General features: G+C 34.1%; 3 protein-coding genes across 9 annotated transcripts; 1 reads left to right on the forward strand and 2 right to left on the reverse strand.

The window, feature by feature from the left end:
* Positions 1–1,540: 1,540 nt before the first annotated feature.
* LOC118058920 (AAA-ATPase At3g50940) lies at positions 1,541–3,953 on the forward strand. The gene is made up of 2 exons (XM_035071710.2): positions 1,541–2,800; positions 3,210–3,953. The coding sequence occupies exons 1-2, from the start codon at positions 1,769–1,771 to the stop codon at positions 3,759–3,761; spliced, it is 1,584 nt and encodes a 527-aa protein (XP_034927601.1). The 5' UTR covers positions 1,541–1,768; the 3' UTR covers positions 3,762–3,953.
* Positions 3,954–5,623: 1,670 nt separating this feature from the next.
* On the reverse strand, positions 5,624–11,077 carry LOC118058921 (bifunctional dihydrofolate reductase-thymidylate synthase). 7 transcript variants are annotated; one of them, XM_073411342.1, is made up of 12 exons: positions 10,708–11,077; positions 9,499–10,024; positions 9,028–9,427; positions 8,859–8,903; positions 8,603–8,668; positions 8,116–8,177; positions 7,939–8,016; positions 7,678–7,843; positions 7,477–7,600; positions 6,821–6,927; positions 6,466–6,692; positions 5,624–5,901 (listed from the first exon to the last, which is right to left on the reverse strand). In XM_073411342.1, exons 2-11 carry the CDS (start codon positions 9,912–9,914, stop codon positions 6,582–6,584), a joined length of 1,575 nt encoding a protein of 524 aa, XP_073267443.1. In that variant the 5' UTR covers positions 9,915–10,024; positions 10,708–11,077; the 3' UTR covers positions 5,624–5,901; positions 6,466–6,581. The 7 variants fall into 7 exon arrangements, with proteins under 7 accessions (XP_073267443.1, XP_073267442.1, XP_073267444.1 ...); XM_073411341.1 differs by having other exon boundaries at positions 9,499–10,018; positions 10,701–11,077; XM_073411343.1 differs by having other exon boundaries at positions 10,701–11,077.
* Positions 11,078–16,385: 5,308 nt separating this feature from the next.
* On the reverse strand, positions 16,386–20,374 carry LOC118058923 (diaminopimelate decarboxylase 2, chloroplastic). The gene is made up of 8 exons (XM_035071721.1): positions 19,751–20,374; positions 19,220–19,394; positions 18,453–18,602; positions 18,041–18,202; positions 17,772–17,957; positions 17,043–17,165; positions 16,861–16,950; positions 16,386–16,649 (listed from the first exon to the last, which is right to left on the reverse strand). Exons 1-8 carry the CDS (start codon positions 20,233–20,235, stop codon positions 16,569–16,571), a joined length of 1,452 nt encoding a protein of 483 aa, XP_034927612.1. The 5' UTR covers positions 20,236–20,374; the 3' UTR covers positions 16,386–16,568.
* Between the last annotated feature and the right edge of the window lie 3,556 nt (positions 20,375–23,930).

The following is a 23,930-nucleotide window of genomic DNA, read 5'->3' on the forward strand; positions in this document are numbered from 1 at the left end:
AAGTAAAATAGGATCTTGATGCAGGACTTGTCTTTAAATCAAACAAATTCTGTCATTTTAGAATGTCTAAATCAAAATTAAAAAAAATTCTCATAATGTTGTTAGTCAATAAAGTAATAAAGTAGCATTGTCCCTTGATGATCAGGGCCACCTGATGGTGGTATATATCATATTTTACTGAGATGTTAGTTAAGATCATGTTTTTAAAAAAATTAATTTTTTTTGTTTAAATTTTTTTTATTGTTTGGATATTAAAAATAATTTTAAAAAATAAAAAAATATTATTTCAATAAATTTTAAATAAAAACACTTAAAAAACAAGGAATCTGCCAGTGATATTTTTTATATCAAAATACTATCTTTTTTCTGTCAGTTTGCTTCAGTCTCTATATTTCTATTTCTCTGCAGTTTCTGTGGATCACTTTGCATCGACCAATGCTTCTTTTACGCTTTTTTTTAACTAAATAAGCATATGTTTGGAATTACGATGGTGATGATGATGGTAATTTAAAGTGTTTTTGGTTTAAAAAATATATTAAAATAAATTTTTTTAATTATTTTTAATATTAATATATCAAAACAATCTAAAAATATAAAATAAAATAAAATTTAAAAACCACAATCCTAGAAACACCATAAACAGCAATCAGGCTTCAAAGTGACTCCATCAGAAGAGAAACTAGCAAGTTTGCAAGAAACTTCGTAGCAACAACAAATCAAGAACCAAAAACCCTAACTCCACACTCGACAACAGAACGTGAAAAACACCAAGCAGTCGGGCAGCTTGTCAATTCCCCATCAACAAGTGAGAATTAGAGCGTGTTGTTCACTCACAATGTGCAAGAGTGAGCATAGAATACCTAACTCCTTGACGACCTGGTCAGTTCGCTAAGTCGTTGGCAGGAGTAGGGGGCAGAGCAACACAAAGTCTTCTGGGGCTTAAAGTATTCGACGAAAGTTGCAGTTGTTTTCGCATGTTAATTTCTATAGGCCGGCCAGTGCAACGACTTAGCCGAACTCGGTTAATTTAACGGGACTTGAATAGTATGGGCATGACCCAGGTTAGATCTAGTTTTTTTTTAAAATATAAAATTTAAAACCTATTAATATATATATTTTATATTTTCAAAAAAATATATATATGTTTTTTTAATGTAAAATATAAAAAAAATTTTATTTAAAATACTTTAATTCTGAGATTTAAAATCCATTAATATATGTATTTTATCTTAACAAGAAAAAAATTGTGTTTTTTAATGTGAAATAAAAAAAATTGTTTAAATATTTTATCTTAAAAGTTTAACATAATATCTTTTTAATATGAATAAAAAACTTTTTAAAATATTTTTTTAAACTTATTTATTTATAATATGTATAGTATGTATTTACATATATATATTTTTATTTTTTTATATAAGGTATTAAAATTTTTATTTTTTTTTATTTTTAATGAATTGATCTAAATTAAGTTAAATTAATTTATAAAACTCGGAACTCAGCTTTTTAATCGGGTCAACACCGATCGGGTTTAATAACTGTGATGACAAGGAGTCTACCATCAAAAACACCGTCATTCACTTGTCACTCTTTCCACTGCACTTCTCAAACACCATTCCTACTCTCAGATTTTGCATTATAATAATCAGAGAGTCTCCTCGATAGCATTTGCCAAATGATCTGAAAGCAACAAGCTAAACACCAGAAATCCTCCAACATTAGAAACGCTAAGAGCCCTTCAACCCCACAAATCTTTTGGAGGCCTAAAACCATGTTTCCCAGCAGCTCAGCCACCCAAATACCCTCCGCTAAGACTATGATCTCTGCAGCAGCCTCAGCTGCTGCCACAATTGTGCTCTTCCGCTCCCTTGTTAAGGAGTATCTTCCTTATGAGTTCGAAAGCTACATCTTCTACAAACTCAAAACCATGATCAACTCATTTTCTTCGGAGTTCACTTTAGTTATTGAAGAATATGACAACCTTAACCACAACAATCTCTTCAAAGCCGCAGAGCTCTATCTTGAGCCCATAATTCCTCCGGATGCAAAGAAACTCAAGATCTCACTGACGAAGAAAGAGAGTAAGTTCTCATTCTCTTTAGACAGAAACCAAGAAATTGTTGATACCTTCAATGGGGTTACTCTGAAATGGAAGTTCATCTCAAAACAAGTGCCAATAAAATATATTCCAAGCCCTGATAATTTTAATTCTATGCCAAAATCTGAGGATAAGTTCTTTGAGTTAAGTTTTCACAAGAAGCATAGGGATATGGTTATTGATGTTTATTTAAAGCACGTGATTAAAAAATCAAAAGAAATGAAAGAGGAGAAGAAGAGTTTGAAGCTTTTCACGCTGACCCCTGACAGGATGTCGGGAAGGAGAGGGGGTGTTTGGCAGTCAGTGAATCTTCATCATCCTGCTACATTCGATACGTTAGCAATGGATATGGAAGGGAAGAGGGTGATCATGGAGGATCTTGAGAGGTTTGTGAAGAGAAGGGAGTTCTATAGGAGGGTAGGCAAGGCATGGAAACGTGGGTACTTACTGTTTGGTCCACCAGGGACTGGAAAGTCGAGCTTGATTGCTGCAATAGCTAACTATCTTAATTATGATATTTATGATCTGGAATTGACTGATCTTAGGACCAATTCTGAGCTTAGAAATTTGTTGATCTCAACTGAGAATAAGTCCGTACTTGTGGTGGAGGACATCGACTGTTCCATTGAATTACAGGACAGGCTTGCACAAGCCAGAGCAATGATGCCTTCTCGACATAATCCAGCATATAACCAAGTAAACCAGGTAATTATTCCTCTCGATTTTATTTTGCGTTCAGAAACTATATTTTAGCACTGAGGAGGATTTGATAAAATCCATATTATGATGAGATTACTTGGTATACTAATGAAACATCGTTGACCTTTTCCTTGTTCCAAGTCAAGAGTGGCATGGTATTAGATTACTGGCTCACACTTTCTTTCCAGCCTATGACTAGTTGGATACAGGAGTTGTGTGATATGGAGTTATGTCTCAGGCAATGAGTTATATACCAGATATTCTCTTCAAGCAAACAATTTCCATGCATATGACTAAAGGTCCCCATACGGGGATCTGATAAATAGATGAGAATAATCAAAACACAAAAGCTTTTATTGCTATTTTAATGAAGCTTGCAGCGTTTCTCATTCTTGACAGATATAATTTTGTATAGTATCAGGTGACCCTATCAGGATTGCTCAACTTTGTGGATGGATTATGGTCAAGCTGTGGGGATGAACGAATCATAATATTCACTACCAATCACAAAGAAAGACTTGATCCTGCTTTGTTGCGACCTGGTCGTATGGATGTGCACATTCACATGTCCTACTGCACTCCATGTGGATTCAAATTGCTGGCCTCCAACTACCTTGGGTTTACAGAGCACCCACTTTTCCCTTGTGTCGAAGCGCTAGTAGAGAAAGCAAGGGTTACCCCCGCAGAAGTAGGTGAGCAACTGCTGAGATACGAGGAGCCAGAGAGTGCTATAACAGGTCTTATTGAGTTCCTCGAGGATAAGAGCAAAAGATTGAAGAGAGAGGACGGAAACAAAGATAGCAATGGAGAATCAGGAACAGCAGAGGGAAAACTTGCACAAGAGCTTGACGGGAACAATGGTGAAGTTGTGAAAAAAGAGGAAGGTGCACAAGAGCCAGATGGTGAAAATGGTGAAGTTGTGAAAGAGGAGGGTAGGAATAGGGGAGCAGTGGTAAAGATCCAGTAATTTAATGTGCTTGCTAATAAGGACTTGTTATCGTCCTAGGAACATGGAGTCATTTTAGGTTTCGATTTCTTTTCTGTTTGCTTCGATTACTCACTACCGCTTCCCTGAAAACAGCTTCTTGGGACTTATCCCATCAGAAGATTCCCTGTCATTTTTAGATGTTGATTAATCAAACAATTACCCGATGATAAACCTAGTTTCAAGCTTAGTTTTACTAGCAACCAAAATATGGACAGCATGGAGCAAGAGCAAACATGGACATGATCATAGTCCATCACGTCCTGAAACCCTAATCCAAAATCCTCAATTGCTTCCATGCTCGTACTCCTTCAAAGCAAGCTTTTTTTTTTTTTTTTTTTGAAAATCAAGGCTAAAAGCCCGAGAAAAAAACTATATTAAATGAAGAATGGATCAAATAAAATCATAGTACAAGATTAAAAACAACCCTGATGGTGGATCCGAATACTCTAATTATCTCAACTAATTGGGTTTCTAGGAAGGCCATAATTTGCTAACCAATTTGTTACTGCGTTAGCCTCTCTGAATACGTGCTAAATTCAAACCTCCCAGTCCTTGGCTATAAGCTCTTGTGCTTTTATAACTAGGATATAATTTGTATCTATCTTAACTGTTGGCATTGTAATTAGCTAAACTATCAATGAAGAATCCATTCTAAAATGACCCATTTAAGCCCAAGAGACCACGCTACTTCCAAATTAATGATAAAAACCCACAATTCTACCTTGACTGATGAACAAATACCTGTATTAATAGCAAAACCCTTACACCATGTACACAAGTTGTCTCTTAGGATACCTCCTGCTCCAACGATTCCTGGGTTGCCTTTGCTATAAGCATCCACATTTAATTTTATCCAGTCCATGCACTTTGATCCGTATGAGCAAACTTTGCATGCTCAATATTTGTTAGCATCCATTTAATAGTTGTAACTATACTGTCTGTGGGTTGTTTTTTATGCCTAAAAATTAAATTATTTCACTCTTTTCAAATGCTCTACATTGCTACCCCAAAAATTACAAACCATTTCCATCCGTTCGTAGTGATAACTTTACTAGATAAGTTGTTGAGAAGCCACGGTGTTAAGCTTGCACTGAAAAATCATCCATGTTGTGTTGTTGTAGTAATGTTTTCATGTGTTGCTAGCTGTTTGACAATCTCAAAGAATATGAGTGGTGTATTCTATTTTTAACTGGCATAGATGACAGTAGAGGTTGTTAGACCAATTTCTTGCAACCCTTCATGCATTTGTCAATAAAAAATTATGAGCCACTAGCCATAAAAAAATTCTAATCCTTCAATAAAGAATTTCTGGCAACCCTTCGTTCATAGCAAGCTTTAAAACATTGTCTCAATTTATAGTTGTTATTTCCTTAAACAACACAACATGTTTTAACGGACGCATTAAATAGGCCTCCTAGATGGAACAGGGCGACACGTGTGCCAGTAAAATTGCTCCTAAACTTGTTCCTAGGTTTTAAGAATCTGACAATCCTGTCCCCACATGATATCAGATAAGAATGTCTTCTTTCATGACTTGCGGTAGTAAATACATTACTCTGTACCTTTACTATCGGATCTCGTTAGAATCATGCTGCTTCTAGTTTTGCTCTAATTGGAAATCTTTTAATTTTATTCCGTTAATTCTTGATATTGATAAAAAAACAAGAGTCAAGTTTTATTCAAACTAATCAATTTAACTAACAATTTTTACATATATTACAAGTAAAAATGCAGTAGGAGTAGAACCAGCAATAAGTTCAGGAATATTTACTTTCATAATCTTTTCTTTACTCCCGATAATTCGGGACTTAACACCAAATTCACCAAATAGCAAAGGAAAATAGCTGTCCAAATTCCAATCCACTTCAAAAACCAAAAACAAAAGCACGGTCGAGAATTGTTGCGGTTAAGTGATGGATCCATGAAAAAGAAAACAAGAACACTTGTTAAATGAAAAAAAAAAATACAGATCCTAAATCACCTTGGAACCACGACTAGGAGTGGAACTAAAGGATTCTCACTATGTAAGCATTAGCTTTGAAGTATATCCCAAACTACCACATTTTTATTTGACATTCATTTCACACTCTATAGCATGATGAGCCTCCCACATCGGTGCCTGAAACATTACAAAGAAACCAAAGCTTCAGATCCAAGATTTTGTTGATAATTTTGCGGTATAAATATTATTATAAGTTTCCCCAAGCACTAATCAAGAACCATAAATCCTTAATCTAAAGGATAGCACTCGAACTTCAATCTAACAGGGAGAAAAAAGGAAAAAAAAAATTCACCTAATAGTTTAGTGCCTAGAATAATTAATGCCTTGTAGAGGTTGCTACTGTTCTTTCCTTCACCAGCCCTCCAGAGATCCTCAAAGGCCCTAAATCACCAGGTGGCCAACTCTTTCAGGTGCACCATTTACTGTTTTCACATCACCCATGAGGTATACCAGCCTTACTAAGAGGTTCTACTAAATGATACCAAGTTACATGACCATATCATCAAGTAAGAGGCAACCAGCAGAGAAATTCTATGTGGCAGGTATGCCGGGCATGGACTGTTATAGATCGACACAAACCACATATCTATATTGATTGGCATACAGAACTTAGCTAAGGCAAAGCAAAGTTCAGCATATAAAAAGCACTCATACCGTTCAGCATATAAAAAGCACTCGTACCTTTAAAAGACGAAAGAGAGGAAAATTGCAACATATATGTTCTTGCCACAAAACTATGAGCATATATTGCCGAGGGATCAGAGTCTCTAATTTCACTTAATCTTTAATGGAGCTCTCTATACAGCCATTTTCATTTCAATTTTCTGGTGAGGATCATAGCCTATGAGTTCAAAATCAGCCGCCACAAAAGAATCAATGTCTTTCTTCTCAGAATTGATCTTCAAAATCTGCATGAAGTAGGTAACAGAATGTAATAAAATAGCACAGAGAATGGAAGAAAACATGTAGCAAAATAATTTGAGGTGAATTAGCACATGGATTAGCACAATAGCATGAGTTCTGCTATTATACTTACAGGGAAAGGCTTTGGCAGTTTATGAAGCTGCTCCTGCAGAGGCCTGATATGAGCATGATAAACATGAGCATCACCAATCACATGAATGAAATCGCCTGGAAGGAGATCTGCACATGACAAGAGTAAAGACATACAGATTCTGAAGACAAGCAATTGCAATGCTAAGAGATTAAAACTATCATATGAATAATCTATTTTTCTAGAGCAGACCGGTATAATGGTAAAAGTCTAGTGCTTGAAACCAAAAAAGCACAAAATATCCCCCTTTAATATGACTATAACTGAGTCCTTCAGATCTTTCCATCAAGGTATGCAAGTTCGCTAATATCATTGTTATAAAAAATCTCTTTCATCAATTTGAATTTGCAAAGGTCCAAAAAGTGGTGTCCTTGACAATAATATGCCACCAGATCCATCAGCAGAGGTCTCCTTTTGTCCATTAAATCATCAGTTCACTGATCGTTTCCATGTGTTATCAACCAAACTAACAATTTAAAGACCAGTAAATCAAATGTCATGCGTCCATTGACTTTTGTGGGTGTCAGTTCACTCATATCACCCTTTCAAATGCCTAAACATGCACATCTAGAACATTAAACACCCTAGCAATTCAACGAGCATGTTTGTAAATTAATGGTAGGATTGCAAAGACATACCACAGACATGAGCAATGATGCTTGTCAAGAGAGCATAAGATGCAATGTTGAAGGGTACACCAAGGCCCATGTCAGCAGAACGCTGGTACATTTGGCATGACAATTCTCCATTGGCTACATAGAACTGAAAAATAAAATATCTGGATTAATTGTCAATAAAGGAAATGATTTAGAAAGTAGAAACACAAAGTTAATTCAAACCTGAACAAACATATGGCAAGGTGGAAGCACCATCAATTTGAGATCAGAAGGATTCCAAGCTGAGAGTACAATTCGACGATCATTTGGATTATTCCTGATCTTTTCAATAACATCTAACAACTGATCGAATCCTTGGCCAGTGTAGTCGGCATGCATATCAGTATACCTAAAAAACATGTAGCATGTATGCAACACAATTAGCCTGATACTCTTTCTTGCATGATCCTACAGCTAAACTTTCATAAAGGAAATTCCACGAACCTAGCACCAAAGTGTCTCCACTGGAACCCATAGAATGGTCCCAAGTCACCCTCCTCTCTGTCCTTTAACCCAACACTGCTATTACAATTAAAAATACCATTTAAAAACTGCATATATGAGCAGTGGTTAAAATATAAAAATAAACAGAAATAAAGGAAACTAAAAGCTAATATGTGCCTGTCAAGATAATCTCTGGATGCATTGCCATCCCATATGTGAATACCCTTTTCCTGAAGGACCTGTTCATGGTAGCAACATTTAGAAATGGGTTTCATCCAGCTATATTCTGTCATCTACAACTAACATTAGAGAAAGTCTTCAAGGACTATTATAGAGACCTCACGCAAATACAGTGACTTTCATATGATACACAACAGTATTTGACAGTCAGCTGGACGCTGTAGCAGAAACAAATAATACATGCCAAATAGCAAATCTTGCAACCCTGAGATTCCTACATGCAGCTAAATAATCATAAATATCATACTCTAAAGCAAGATGGGAAGAATAATACATCAGTCACTTTGCAGCGCCAATCACATGGTAAAGTTTCTAAAACAACTGGTGACCAATAAAAACTGATACCTCCCATCCAATCCCATCAAAACATAGAAGACTGATAGGAAAAAATGGAAAATAAATCATACAACTAAGATATGATTACCTTGGCATCTGTTGAACCACTGATGAACCACAAGAGCTCTTCAACAACACCTCGCCACAATACTTTCTAAACACAAATTGAAACAGTTTGTGTCAACTTACAAATGCGATAAATAAATGGCTCTTTTTCTTTTTAAGTTGACTTCATAGTGAAGCATGAGTGAATCCAGATTAGTGAGAAAGAAAGAAGTAAATGTATACAGAAGAACTAATTTGGTTACAGAAATAATAACAAGTAATAATGAAAATAAACATACCTTTGTTGTAAGAAACGGAAAAGTTTTGCGCAGATTGAACCGCATCTGTGGATCAAATGGAATAAATTGATCAATTTGCAATCATAATTAACTAAAAAAATTGTAATTGCATGGACTCATACTTTAAGAAGCAAAGACAGAAATGCAAGCAATCAAGGGTTGATGTTACCTGGCAACCAAATTTTGATAAAGTACCAGTTCCTGTCCTGCCATCCTTCAAGTTGCCATCAGTGATGATGTCCTGAACCAGTCTGAGATACAAATACTCCTCGTGTCTCTCAAAAACCATCTTGGGAAGGAACGAGAACTTTTTTACCTCAAACTTACTGTTTTCTGAATTACCATCAGAGCTCACACCATTATTTTGACTATGGGACTCGATTGCAGAACTCCTCACTCGAACATAAGTTGTAAAGCAATATCGTATGTCATTTTCCATCTTGGGAAAAGAAGAGCACCAAGGCTGAAATACAGAGGTATCAATTGCAGGGATAAAAGTATCACAATCAAAATCCATCTCAATTTCTGTAATGTGGATAGCATCACATCCAGGCGCATTCAAAGATTCCCTGCATTAAAACATGATCAATACAAGAAAAAAAATCATCCATAAACTAATCCAACTTTTCAGAGCACAAACCTTAATATCTGACCACCTCCAATAACAAACACTTTCTCAATCGACAGAAAATAAGGAGACGCGGCCAATAACTCCAAGGCTGAACCCATGCTTCCACAAATCACAACATTCTCAGCAGTAGCAATATCAAAACTTCCAGAACGAGTCAAAACAACATTAAGCCGGCCAGGAAAAGGCCTATGCTCAAGTGGAATACTTTCCCAGGTCTTCCTTCCCATTATAACCGCATTCTTCTTCCCAAGATCCGACGTGGTCAAGGTCACATCCTTAAAAAACTTAACATCCGAAGGCAATTTCCATGGTTGCTTCCCATCTTTCCCGATACCCATGTCCTTAGTGGCAGCCACGACCACTTGATAAGTCCTTCGACGATCAGGCTGCTGCGTATTCACATTTCCATTGGAAAGGTTTGCCATAGAATCCCCAAAAATGGTCGAATGAAAATCACAGGAAAATCTCAAAAAAGAACGCCTCTTAACCTGCACTGCACGCTCACCTTTTTTGGGTAGAGCTGTAAACCCTGAAACTGGCAAATAACACGTTCACTTCAATACATCCAAATTAATTAATTTAATAAATAATCCCTAGATGATAAAGGAATTTAATAGATAATCCGTAAATAATATATTACAAAGAAAAATCAATAACAGTAAACTTCACAATTTTTACCTAAACAGTTAAAATTTGGAAATCTATAACAAAAACCAAAAATATTAAGTCTGAAATGCTAAACTAAAAAAACAAATAATACGACCTCTTCGATCTATCAAAAAAAATTAATGATCCAAAAACATACACTGGAAGGTAAAATAAAGAACAGTAAATTTCACAGTTTTTACGCATATTACCAGTTAATAAAATTCACTAGAAATCTAAAAAAATATGTCTATTTTGGGTACAATTTCTTGTGCTTAATTTTTATGAAATAGAATAGGAGTGGTGAGATTTCAATTCATGACCTCTTAGTTAACAAAACTCTGATAACATGTTAAAAGAAAAAATTGCATGTCAAAAAAACCATATCAACTTAAGAACTTAAAGCCTAAAATATGATTTATATAATTCTATATCAAAATAAACTAAACTAAACTAACTAAAACAAGACAAAATAAAATCCATAACACTAACAACAGATTAAAAAAAAATAAAAGAGTTAAAATTACAGGGGAATTGAAAGAAGAAAAGAGAACAGAGGAACGTGCAATATACGCAGATAAGATAGAATGCAACATTTTGAGTAAGTGAGTAGCTGATCTCAGAGTGAATCACAGAAGTCTTGATGGCTTGAAACCCTAACTTTCTTTCACTTCTCAATAACAGAATAGCAAAAACATTGAGAAAATTAGGGATTTGGTGAAAATGAGAGTGGCTTTTGTTGGTGCTAGAGTGAAGATGAGGAAAACAGATGGCGAGAGAGAGAGGAGGCGGGTGAGACTAGGAGCTAAAAAAACCGCTTGCTTCTAGCTTTTGATTTCTCTGCTCTCCCTCTCTCTCTCTCTTTCGTTTTCAATGGGGGGAAGGAGAAAAAGGAAAGAAAATCCAAAAGCACGGTAGACGCGGGGTACCGCCGAAGTGAAAGAAAATATAAGCGCGCGCGTGCGTGAGCATCTGTCGATGTAATTTCTATTTTTTCTTTTCTTTTTCTGTTAGAGTGAAACGAAATGGGCTTCACTCCTCTTATATTTACATAGCAATTTTTTGGGATAAGTACATAGGTGTCCCTTATATATTACGGTGTGAGCATCTATACCCCTCATCGATTGATTGAATTAGTTTTCAATGTGATTCTTCCGTCTAAAATAGTTAACAGATCCGTTAAAATTATCATTGTAATTTTCACGTTCACTGTTTATGACGAAAGAAAAACCGTTGAAATCATTCATACAAATGTTTATATAACAAACTTGAGTTAAATCCATTAAATGAATACTCTTTATTTTTCAGTCATGTTTAAACAGATCACGATTGGTGCATTTTTTTTTAATTTTAAATCCAAAAATAACAAGATGATGATTCTGTAAATAAATTCACAGTGGAAGCATACTTATTTACCACGCGAGCTAATATATTCAAGATATTTTAATTTATATCATAGTTTAAAAAAATACAAAAATCATATTAACCTGCAAAATTTATACTATAAGATTTGTAAAACAAATTATCTTATTGTAAAAAAAATTCAAAAAATATAATGAGGGTTTAAATAGCCTGTTCCTTCTGTTACTTTATTTGTTTCGGAATACTTGCATCGCGGTGAAATGAAAACGAAAAAAGAGAGTACAAAAGACCTAATTTATGGGCCGCGAAATGGGAGGAAATTCATAAAGGAAGTAATGACACTTGTCAATGTCACATTGTACCATTTTCAAATGAATTCTGACCTTACACTTGCCAAACATCCACAAGGGTTGTCACTTGTCAATAGCTTTTCATGATAAACTCCATAATCATGGATCAAATACAAGGTGTTCCTTCAACGTTACGGGTGGGAGATGAAATCTCAGCCGTTGACGTCAGTATCGTGAGATTTGTGGTATGTGATGAATATTGTGATTTTCGAGAATCTTTTCGGACACAAATCTATCCTTGCTATATCAGGAAATGTTGAGAATGTTCGCGTACTGGGAAACAATAGTTGATTGGAACGTGTACCACAGCTATTGGTCTAAAGAGGAGATAAATCAATTGATCCTCGTAATATTTTTCTAGTCCTCAAATTTTATTCTGTTAAGAACCCATCCACAGGCAACGAAGAGATTCTCTAAAATAATAGATTCTGGGATGCTAAATGCATTCACGATTTCGTAAATGGTAAACTTAGACAGTTTTTCTAAAAATGCATAATCATCCTCGAAGTTATATAATTTAAATACAGTAGTCATGGCAGATCAAGAGTTTTAATTTATTGTTATGTTTGGTAATCTTATATCATCACGTTGTCACTCCTTTTCTTTTCTTTTTATTCTCCGTCTGCAAGATAAATAGAATTTACCGAGCAAATCTTTTTCTTCATTTTGTCAAAGGTGGCAGGATTTCTATGCTCGATGAGAAAATGGCCGCTATTATTCTTCATTGCAACGTGATGCATGTGGCCCGGTACTTGTTAAACCTGCTTGACAAGGTATTCTCCGACCCAATCAAAATCCATTTATCTTTTTATTTTTAAAAAGTAACATTGATTTGATATTTTAAAAAAAATAAACTAAACAAGATTTATCTACTCAACATGTGACTCGACAGTTACGTCGAATTGGCCTCGGGTCGGGTTTTTACTATCCTAAGAAAGCTAACATGGTCCGAGATTCATAGATCTCAGCTAAAAATGGGGGGGCATGGCAATGTCAAGATCATAATCCAGAGATGCATGTTGCAACAAGCACTAGCTTGCTCGGAGCCGATGTTAGTTTCGGCTTCGAGTAGATGGTGGTTCAGTGGCTGTCAAGGTCATGCACAGATAAGCTAGGACCACTAGGAAATTGCTTTCTCTTGGCCATCTTTTCTTTCCTTCTAATTGGGCTAAATTATTCGTTTTTCACAAGGGAAGAAAAGTGGGTGTGGTGAAGACAATTCACGCGGAGAAGATGATATTTTTAGTGAAGTGATTGATGGATTAAGCATCTAATCAATTCAATTGATTAAGCATCAAACTTTCCCTCGCATTGAAGAAAGTAAGCATATTTGCTCCCTGTCAGTTTACTGGCGATAATTTCTGTCCCGTGGCCTTGGGGCGGGGCCATGGCAGTGGCGCCCCGAAAGTCTTCTTTTTGTTTGTTTTTTAAGTTTGACCCTTACATTTAAAGATTATCTCCTAATAAGCAGTTATTTGGTTCCTTCAAAAATAATTTATATTTCCCTGTGATCTTTCCATGCTTCAGCATATTTTCAGGTCTATCCTTGTACTTTTATGTGACCCCCCATTCGGGGGGCCTTTTTCTCTAGGAACCGCCATTCACAACACTCCAGCTCTGCTTGAAGGGAAATAACAAAGGATAGCAGAAGGATACAGTGACCACTAATAGTCTTAAAAAACCAATTCGAATTAACCTAATTAATCATATATATATATATATATATATATAGAGAGAGAGAGAGAGAGAGAGAGAATTTAACTTTCAAGATCATTTTCCCCATCAGGGACACTATTCTTCTTCCCTTGGAGAGGAGAGAGAAGAAGAATAGTGTCCCTGATATATATGGTGAAAATGATCTTGAAAGTTAAAGAAAAAGCTCTAAAAAATATATATATATAACAATGGCTATGTAAGTTGATGATAGGAAATTTTGAAAAAAAATATTCTCCTCAACATCAAGTCCAAGATCTAGCATATCCAAAAATATTCAAGAAAAAAAATTCAACTCAATCGGAATATTGTATCTCAGGTTTTTCAGATCAGGCCAAGTCAATATTTTTCATTGATTTCTTTCCAACCTGACCAGCCTTGGCCCAGGTCACCTGGGATGGCTTTACCGACCAGGGTTTTTAAACTTATTAAGGCTATTTGTCTTCACCGGAGAAGAAAAAAAGAAAAAGGAAGGAAAAAAAAAGATGAGGGAGGGAGATGAACACGCCACCAAACAATCATAATAAAAAACAATCAAAACGGATTCTGTACTGAAGATATGCAAAGAAAACCAATTCACATGTCATCTCCTATGGTTCGGGCCAATTAAAGCTCCATCATGTCTCTTTAGTTCCTTTCCCCTGTGTTTCTTCCTTGATTCCTACGAAATCTAACAAATTATCCTTACTATAATCATTAAGTATTACTCTAAAATTAAGAAAGGATTTTTTTACCGTGCAAGATTTTGTTGTTTATCCTTTCAAATATTATCATGGATGAGTTGTATAAAAAATTATATTTTTTTAATTTGATTATTAATTTTTTTGTTGTTGATGATTTAATTATAATTAAAGACCAATTGATTCTGATTTTTTATAAAAATATAGGATCAAAAGAAAAGAGACTGAAATAAAATATATCAGACATGAATGACATGCTATAAGCTTTATAAAATAAGTATCTTTGTCCTAGAACTTTAAAAGCCAAGCTAGATATACAATTTTAGTATCTCGATATTTTTTTCAATTCAATTTTGTAAAAAAATTTATTTTTGTTATTTTTAATTCCTAGTTATGAGAGGTCACCAAATTTTGATGGTAAAAAGATAAAAGTTTTATTTACACCGATTTAGGTTATCAAAACGGACGATTGTTGTATCAAATGGTTTCATTTAATGAGTAAAGTTCATATTATATGTTTTTTTTATCTTTAAAGTTCATGAAAAATTAGATATGAGTTCGGATTGATTTTTAGTTTTTTGAACCATTTTTTTTTTTAGGCTATAGATAGATTACTTGCGATTCCTATATTGTTTTATATATGTTTTTAAGTAAAACAAATGGGTTGAAAATGATTTTTTTTGGTAAAAAAAACTTAAGGGCCGCATAAAAACTTATCGTTTGATTTTTTTAAAAAAAAAAATTTATGGCAAACAACATATTTTCCATTCCAATTCCAAAAGATAAATAAATTCAAGGCTCAAGCCTTGCTTAGGCCTTAACAAAATAGATTAGGTAAGTTGGCATGGCCTGCTAGACCTAGCAATGCATGGCCTTCACCTTTTTTTTCTTAATTTTTTTTTATAAAAAAATAATTATTTTTTATGGTTTTTTCTCTATTTTTTTTAATTTATATTTAAATTAGAAAAGTGGAAAAATAAAAAAAAAAATATGAAAAGAAAGCCTTTTGTTTGCTAGTCAGTAAAATTGAAACTGTCAAGGAACTACAAGGGCAAAACTGGAAAATTGTAAAGCATGCCGATTGATGTTATTAGGTTATAAAAAGTAGTTTTTACAGATGCCTGGATTCTTCATCGTCATTCTTTCCCCTCCCTAAAAAGGATACGAGTAATATACAGAACAGAGGTTGGTGAGAAGAAGCAAAAAGATATTGTTAGGAGCCCATAAGTTGAGTTTTGCCGATGGGCAATCTGTGACCTGACAAGGTCAAGGAGCCAAACCCATGAACGACGCCCCGAGAAGAAAAACTATTTGATTGTGTGAAAATGAATCTCACAAAGATCTCCTAACAGAGAAGAATCCAAGATAGCAGCAGATAATGATCACAGCTCCAAAATACTGACGACATTAACTTCTTTATACATTTAAAGCATAATTTTGGGGAGGAGGGAGACATTATTTCTATTGTTTTCCTGCATCAACCTTTTTCTTAATTGATTATAGATTGGTAATTTCACTCAAAAAATTAAATTACATTAAAATTTAATTAAAAAATCAATAATATTATAGTTAATTAGTGATCTAAATAAAATAAAAGAGAAATAATATGAATTAATAAATTAATAACATTTAGAACAAAACTTTTCAATACAAGAAGAAAATCACTAAATAATAAGAATTAAACCTAAAACTCAAGGTTTTTCTCACCTGTCATGCTTCCGTGATGTATATTGTAACATTATTAATAAATATATGACAAATATTAAAAAGATTTTTTTTTTTAATAAATGCAGGGAAAATATAAAAATATAAACTCATTTTCCGCTATCTCTTAACATAGGTTTTCTTCAATAGAAGAAAGCAAATAAAAAATTTAATTTAACAGTGTCAAATATAAGATAATACTATAGCTAAATATCCCTTTAAAATTAATACTGAGATCTAATTTAATAATATTTTAAATTTTAATACAATATTATTTTAGAATTAAAATTATGTCAAATGATAGAAAATAAAAATATAGGCAAGAATAGATATGGTATTAATTATTGTGTTTAAATGAGTTTTTTTTAATATTTGTAACTATTATAAAAAAGTAATAATATTTTTTTTATAAAATCTTTTAATTTTTGTTACTATTAAGTCAAAACTCGCAATCTCCTTATTATTTTACTGATATTACGAGTAAACTGACGATTTTGACAACAATGCAGCTGCTAATTGAATATCTGGATTGTACATAATAACCAGCAGAATGGGATCTGCAGATTACACGATAGAGGCAAAAATTAGGTCTAATTGCCTCAGCAGATATGGTTACAGTCTGCAATCAAAGACCCTCGAAGAACCGGATATGGTCTTCAAATGTCTCTCCCTGTCGAATTTTGGACACTGATCCATCATCTTCAACCTAAAAACACAAATTCAAACTCTAAGAACCATTGTTCTGGCCAAAAACCATTTGAACAGCATAAATCATAAATTTTTTAATTGTTCCAAAATTTAACATCAGTCTTTTGTTACATAAAGACAATAGCAAACAAACGATATGAGTTAGTGAAACAAACATTCTAACATGATTTATAACTTAAGGCATTGTAAGATCCAAAGTTATTCCATACCCAGTACTCAGGAGGGCGCATCTTGAGATTGTATGTCGATGCCATGCTCATACAGTAAGCACCTGCATCATGAACAACCAAACCAGCTCCCTGCAGAAAAACTCTTGATAAGAAAATGTTAATTCTTGCTGCAAACCACAACAAAAGAAAGGGGAGGGCAATAAAAAAAAAAAAATAATAACCTTGGCAGGAGTTGGAAGTTCTCTATCCTTTCCCAGGAAATCTGCTGATTCGCAGACAGGACCAACCACATCAAAAGTTGAAACTTCCGCACTAGGTGACGCAGGAGAAACAAGCTCTATGTGCTGAAACCAAACACAAAATGAGTCAACTCCAAGCCAGAAAGAAAACAATAGTGTAATGACATTCAAGTGGGGAAAAAGAAAAAAGGAGCCCCCCTAGCAACTAGAAACAGTTGTCAAAAGGGAGATAATACAAATACATATAGCAACATGAAAGCCTGAGGAAACCCAAATTTCTTCACTTTAATAAGATATTATATCTATCTATAGCAATAGACGTGTAACTACACGTAGACATTAGCAGGGGGCCATCCTGAAAATAGTTAAACATCACCACCAACCCGAAAGAATGTAAAACATAGTTCAGACACCCAAATCATTTTCAAGGCAATCATTCAGTACCCCCTAAAATCCTAGTCATAAGGCAAACAAAGGTGTTACAGTCTTCTAAAATATACATGACAACAAGGCTAGATCAAAACCGGATGCCTAAACCATCATGATATCTAAGTGTTGCTATCAAGTAAAAGCACACCAAATGAAAGGCCACTTTAAGATGACAGAATATTTTTTTAAAAAAATGACATCATAATACACTAAAATAATTCCTGTACAGTCAAACATAACAAACTCAATGTTAAAAAGGGTTTATCATGTTCCAACACTTACTTGATAAGCATCATAAAGACTAGGACGGATAAGTTCAGCCATGCTTCCATCTATCACAACAAAATTTTTTGTTCCATTAGTTTTAACCCCAGTGACCCTGTTCACCAGGCAGCAAGTATTTGCAATGAGAGATCTCCCAGGTTCAATAATGAGATTGAGATCTCGTGAGAGCACCAGTTCACGAACCTAACACAAACAACCGATAATGTAAGTATTGAGACTGTAAATATCAGAGTGTACTGAATATGATCTAGGAAAATGATTCTTACAGTGTCAATGAGATCTCTTGGAGTAGGAAGGACAGCACCAGAATGGTAATAATCTATACCCAAACCACCTCCAATGTTTAAGTAATCAACCTCAAAGCCCTGGGCTCGGATTTCATCAATGTAGTTAACCATAAGAGCTGCAGCATCTCTGAATATGTCCACCTAAAAGACATAATAAAGAGAGGTTCAACTTGGACATTCAAACACTGAAATAAGTGGTATATAGAGAAAATACATGACTGAATTATATATGCCCCAGAAAAATGTAGAGAGTGGTGTTAATAGAAGTAAATAGAATAAGAAAGAATGATAAATGATAAATATATGTCAAGAATCTATAGCCAACAAATAGTAGAAAGGACATGCGCGCGCAAGCACACACAAAAGAAAAGCGCATTCGCAGTTGAGATACCTTGGTGATGGTTGATCCAAGATGGCAATGGGCCCCCACAAGCTTCAGCTCATTAGGGTGTGCCTTCACGGCATCCAGAAACCATTGCAGCTTCTCATTTCTAATACCAAATTTAGAGTTCTTATTCCCAGTAGCAACATAAGGATGGACCTGAGGAATACAAGCACAAAGTATTTGATTACACAAAATGCATTTGAAACACAGAAACCACCACCAAATCTCTATCGCATAGCTTTAGAAACTTAATCAGCACAAACTTAAATGTCCACAAATTTATAATATTGATTTTGAAGCATGAAAAGGAAAGCTTATCAGGAATCAAGGATTAAAAATATGATGACAGACCTGGATGAAGTGGTGGTGGAATGAGAGATAAAATTATTCAGTAACATTGATGCATGGACAAAAATAAGAGTTGCTGTGTTGTTAAAGGCACTAAATTTGGAGTTCCAAAAGAATGCAGTGTTGACAGGGATTACATTATAGAGCTGCAGCAGATGAAAAGGTGTTGAGCATACACTGCCTGTACATTTATATTATTGACTCAAAAATAGCTAGAGGCTCCATCAGTTCCAACTTCAAATTTCTAACTGATTCTCTGCACAAAAATCTCATTTATCCAACTTCACATAGGCTATGAATTAACTCATTCAAAGAACTCACCATGACTTTTGTGGTGCCAGTTTTAAAATATATGAACAGATCAGCAAGCATTATCCTTTTCTGCACCATCAAAATCACTTGCTCATATGGTAGCTATTACATACCTGAGGGTCAACATCTGGGTTGATCCGAAGTAGAACATTAACCTTCTTGCCAGCAATTCTAGCAGCAGCCACAATATTTTCCAAATCGAATTCACTATCCACGTTAACAAAAACACCTTCTTGAGCAGCTAAAACCAAATCATCCAACAGCTTCCCATTTCCATTAAAAATACACCTGTCCATCCACACATTACCCCTAAAATCAGACCACAAAAATTCCCACAAACACAACACCAATCACCTCTCTATAACACAGTAAACTAAATCCCAATCTACCATGAAACCAAGCTCATTTAAATTCGGACATAAAATTTCTAAACTGACCGAGTCATACACATCAAAACAGTAAAAGAAGCAAAAACAAGACTGGACTGGATCTTCCAATGACACAAAATATATTTCAAAGACACATACTTTGCTTCAAGTTAAAATACAAATGAGGAAACAAGGTCAAGTCTTCCAATAACCCAGCACACATATAAGGACACAAACTCTTTACACAAATGCACAATAAAATCCACATAGCCATACCTCGTAGGATCGAAACCGGCACGGAGAGCCAGCCTAAGCTCGTTACCACTAACCAAAACAGCACCACAACCCAACCCTCTCAAATGCTCCAAAATCTTCAAGTTATTATTAGCCTTAATAGCATACCCAATGATAGACCTCAATCCTTCTAAAGCATCCTTATAAGCCTCAACATTTCTAGTAATCTGTGGCTTACTGTACAAATAAAATGGTCTCTTCTCCACACTCTCCATAATCTCCTGAACCTTAAGGTTCTCACAGTAGAGAAATCCATCTTGGGATTTTGTAAAACAATGCTTAAACTGTGTCGTTTTCTGTGTTGTGGCTGTAGCAGGGTTTTGCTGGGATATAGCTGCCTTGAGAGAGTAGTTTTTTGAGAGTTTGAAAGGCAAAGTTGGGTTTTTGGGAAATGGGTTATGGTTTAGAGAGTGAGTTAGGGTTTTGGAAATGAAGGGTGAGTGAGAGAAATTAGTAGCAGCCGCCATTGATAGAGGTGAAGCGAGTGTAAGAGAAAAGTATTTGTTTTTAGGGTTTTACAGCGAAGCGTCAATAGGAAAGTCAGATGAAAAGTAGCAGGCAGCAGAGACGTTACGAGCTGCCTGCCGTTGGAATTTTATTTTGCATTTCATGACGTATTACCAGTAAAGAAATATGTTGTAAGAAAGTTTGAACAACAATCAGAATACTTGTCGTTTCCATGGCTGCTTGCAAGAAGCATTTTTTTTTTATACAAAAAATCACCAAATTTTGCACTTTTCATCTTAAAATTTACCATTTATATACACCTTTTCTTTTTATTCAATTACACGTTCAATTCCAAGAAAAAAAGATCTAACCCTAAAAGAAAACAGATTCGACATGGGTAAAAAAAATCGAACCCAAAAATTTGTAAATATGTATAAGAAGAAAAAAGAATGAGTAATGCTAATTTTATTAATGTTTTTTCAAATTCATTTTTCAAAAAATATCAAGCATGAGGTGAGAATGTTATATGTTGAATGGGTCTATCTTATTAGTGAATTTGAAAAATTATTATTATTTTCATAAACTTATGCTGAGTTTTTTAGTGTGTATGAATATGCATTGGATGCACTATTTCCACCCGTTTTGATTAACAAGTACCCAGAAAGAGGAAAAAGGGAATGGAAAAAAAAAAAAAAAAAAAAAAAAAAACAGCTAACAAAGCACGAAACACGTAGCGGCAAAGGGCCGCTTTTGCTGGCAGATTGATGAAAGGCAATTGAAACGACATGTCATGTCATGTTGCGATATACAACAGGTCAACCTCTCTTCTTGGCAAGAGCGTGAATTATCCAATCCTAACTAATTTAACTGGTTTAACCGGTGAAGATCATGTATTTGGGATTTTAAAATTATTAGTTTAAGTTTTATAAATTTGAAAGATTATTAGAGATTTATATGATTATTAATTTTAAAACTTGTAAAATTAATTGAGATATAAGTAAATTAACCTCAACATCTCCATTAATAAAATAAAAAAAGAAAAAAGAAGAAGAAGGAAAGAGCATGAATCACCCATGTAATGGCATCAGCAAAGCTTAAAAAATAAGAGCTACTGTAAGAGCATGGTGATACTCCCATGGCATACGTGTACCCTCGAAGGGCCATTATCTCCCGTCAAGGCTCTTCTACTCGGATCATCTTCATGCTGTGGGAATAAGTAACCCATCCTAGATAAAAATGGATAATAAGATCTTCCTCGAAGAGAAACCCGAAGAAACATATAGATAAGGAAGTCTCGAGCATAGATAGGCGAGCCCAACCAAAACTTGGAGAGCCCATCATACTTTAGTTTATGAGGGTATTAAATAATAAATATAGATTTTTAAAAGTTTTTTTTTTATTATTTAAAAATATATTAAAATAATATATATTTTTAATATCAATATATTAACATGATCTAAAAACACTAAAAATATATTAAATTAAAACTAAAAAATTTCTAAAAACATGATTAGACTACAATACAAAACAGAGTTTAAATATAAATACGCGTCAATTTTTTTTATTAAGTGATATTTTATCCAGATCAAAGTCACACATCCCCTGTTAGTGGCATGATAATAAATAATTCTACACTTGTTATTATTAGAGGTGAGCTAAAAAACTGAAAAACCGATTAAATCAAGAAAATCAGAAAAAAATAATTGGAAAAAATTGAACCGTGAAAAAAAACTGATTAAACCAATTAAAATTTTGAGACTGCAAAAAGCCGATCCAAACAAAAAAAAAAATCAAGCCAAATAAAAAACCGAGTTAAACCGATTTGAACAAATTTTTGTTCTAAAAACCGAACTGAAACCGATTAGTTTGAACCAATTTCAGTTTTTTTTTTTTAAAAAATCAATTTAGTTACTCTTTTTTTTTTTTAAATCAAACCGAAAATAATCACCTCTGGTTATCATGCAACAAAACAAGAAAAAAAATTTTGATCTAGATTTTAGATGATCAAATACTCTCTTCTTCTATCTTAGATTTTTCTATTTATCTTCTAGTATATGTATTATTTATTAAGTATTTTCAAGCGTCATCCCGCCTTGAAGTTTTTTCGAATTCACTTCATTGGGTAAACAATTTGCTAGAGCTTTTAATTTTCTTCTCTTCCATGAGCCAGCAACAGGAGTGCTTGACTTTATATATATATATATAACATCATCTTCTCAAGCTGTGGAGCTCCACAAACAAGCAATTGACTTGTGCATCCTAACCTTGATGCAACATAGTGGCTCCGTGGTACCTTTCAAATTATAAAATGTCAAGAAGCTTTCGTGATCAAAGTTACCGAATGCCGACAGCTTCATAGAACAAATCATCTTCGAACCATATCACCACCCAACCAACCTCGTAATTTATTACATAAATACGTGAAATGAACATGTATACTGGATATACACGACTTATTGTTATTCTTAATAAATACATTAAATGTAGCGGTTAGTCTAACTAAATATATTATATGTCTGAATATCACATCCATAACCAAGCATGTTTGATAGAGTGATTGAAATATTTTTTTGTAAAAATGTATGTTAAACTTAATGTTTCTTGACATTTACATATTAAAATCATTGGAAAAACATTTTAAAAAGTTTTTATTTGATATTTTTTTCAAACAAAACGTAATAGAAATGCATTATTAATAGAGGAACCTAACATCACCTATTTAAATTTTTCTTGAATGCTAGAATCACAATTTAAACTTAAAAAATAAAGAAATGAATCATATTTTTTTAACTACCAAGTCAACCCCCTGTGATTCTAACCAAAGATGGATAGGCAGGTGCACAGGAATAATGATAGAAAAGGAAAAACAATCTTAGTGTCTAAAGATTAATTCTTCCAGTTATATATTTCAAGATTTATGAGATCCATAAGGGGGCTTCAACTCCTTCGATATATGAGATTTGGAGAAGAAAATAGAATATACGTGATAAAATTGATATTATTATAGTAACATATATAAAAGCAGGAGGAAATTTTGCCGGGAAAAAGGAGAAGACGTCATGCAAAGTTAGTTAAAGTTTCTTTGGGAGTTTGTTAAAACCAAAATGAAGGGAGTTGCTTGCATTTAGCTATGGCTACATCTCTCTGATCTTTAACTTAAAGACAATGCCTATAGATTTTAAATTAGACCATGTCAATACAAGAAAATAAGAAAGAGTTATATATATTTATCGACTTCTAATTCTGTCAATATCATCTTCTCTGTACATTTTATAATTAGCACCCCCTATTTGAGAGATCAACTCGAGTCTTGCTTAAATTCTCTCTTATTTGCACCCTTCGGATTCTTTCCCTACATTCTTGCCAGTAGGTAATTTCTTTCCCTCCTCTTCTCTTCCATCTTCGCTGGAAAAACCTTGTTCCTGCTTCAAATTCTTGCATTTTTCTTACCCTTTTTGGGAATTAGCTCCTTCATTTGCATGGAGTGAGCAATGTATGCTTTTTCTTATGGAGAATTCTTTTGATTTTATGTTGGCTAGAGTACATACATTTTGAAGTGTTTAGATGCGTACACATGTATGGTTCGCTTTTGATTCTTAAACTTTTAATGTCCATACATGTTTCCATTACGAAGGTTTGATGTTTGAAGCTCGATCCGGACAAACCATATAGCCAAAGATAAACCATGAACAAAACTCCCCCTTCCCCGTTTAGC

Source organism: Populus alba, chromosome 9 (genome assembly GCF_005239225.2).
Source record: "Populus alba chromosome 9, ASM523922v2, whole genome shotgun sequence".
Taxonomy (NCBI): Eukaryota; Viridiplantae; Streptophyta; class Magnoliopsida; order Malpighiales; family Salicaceae; genus Populus; species Populus alba.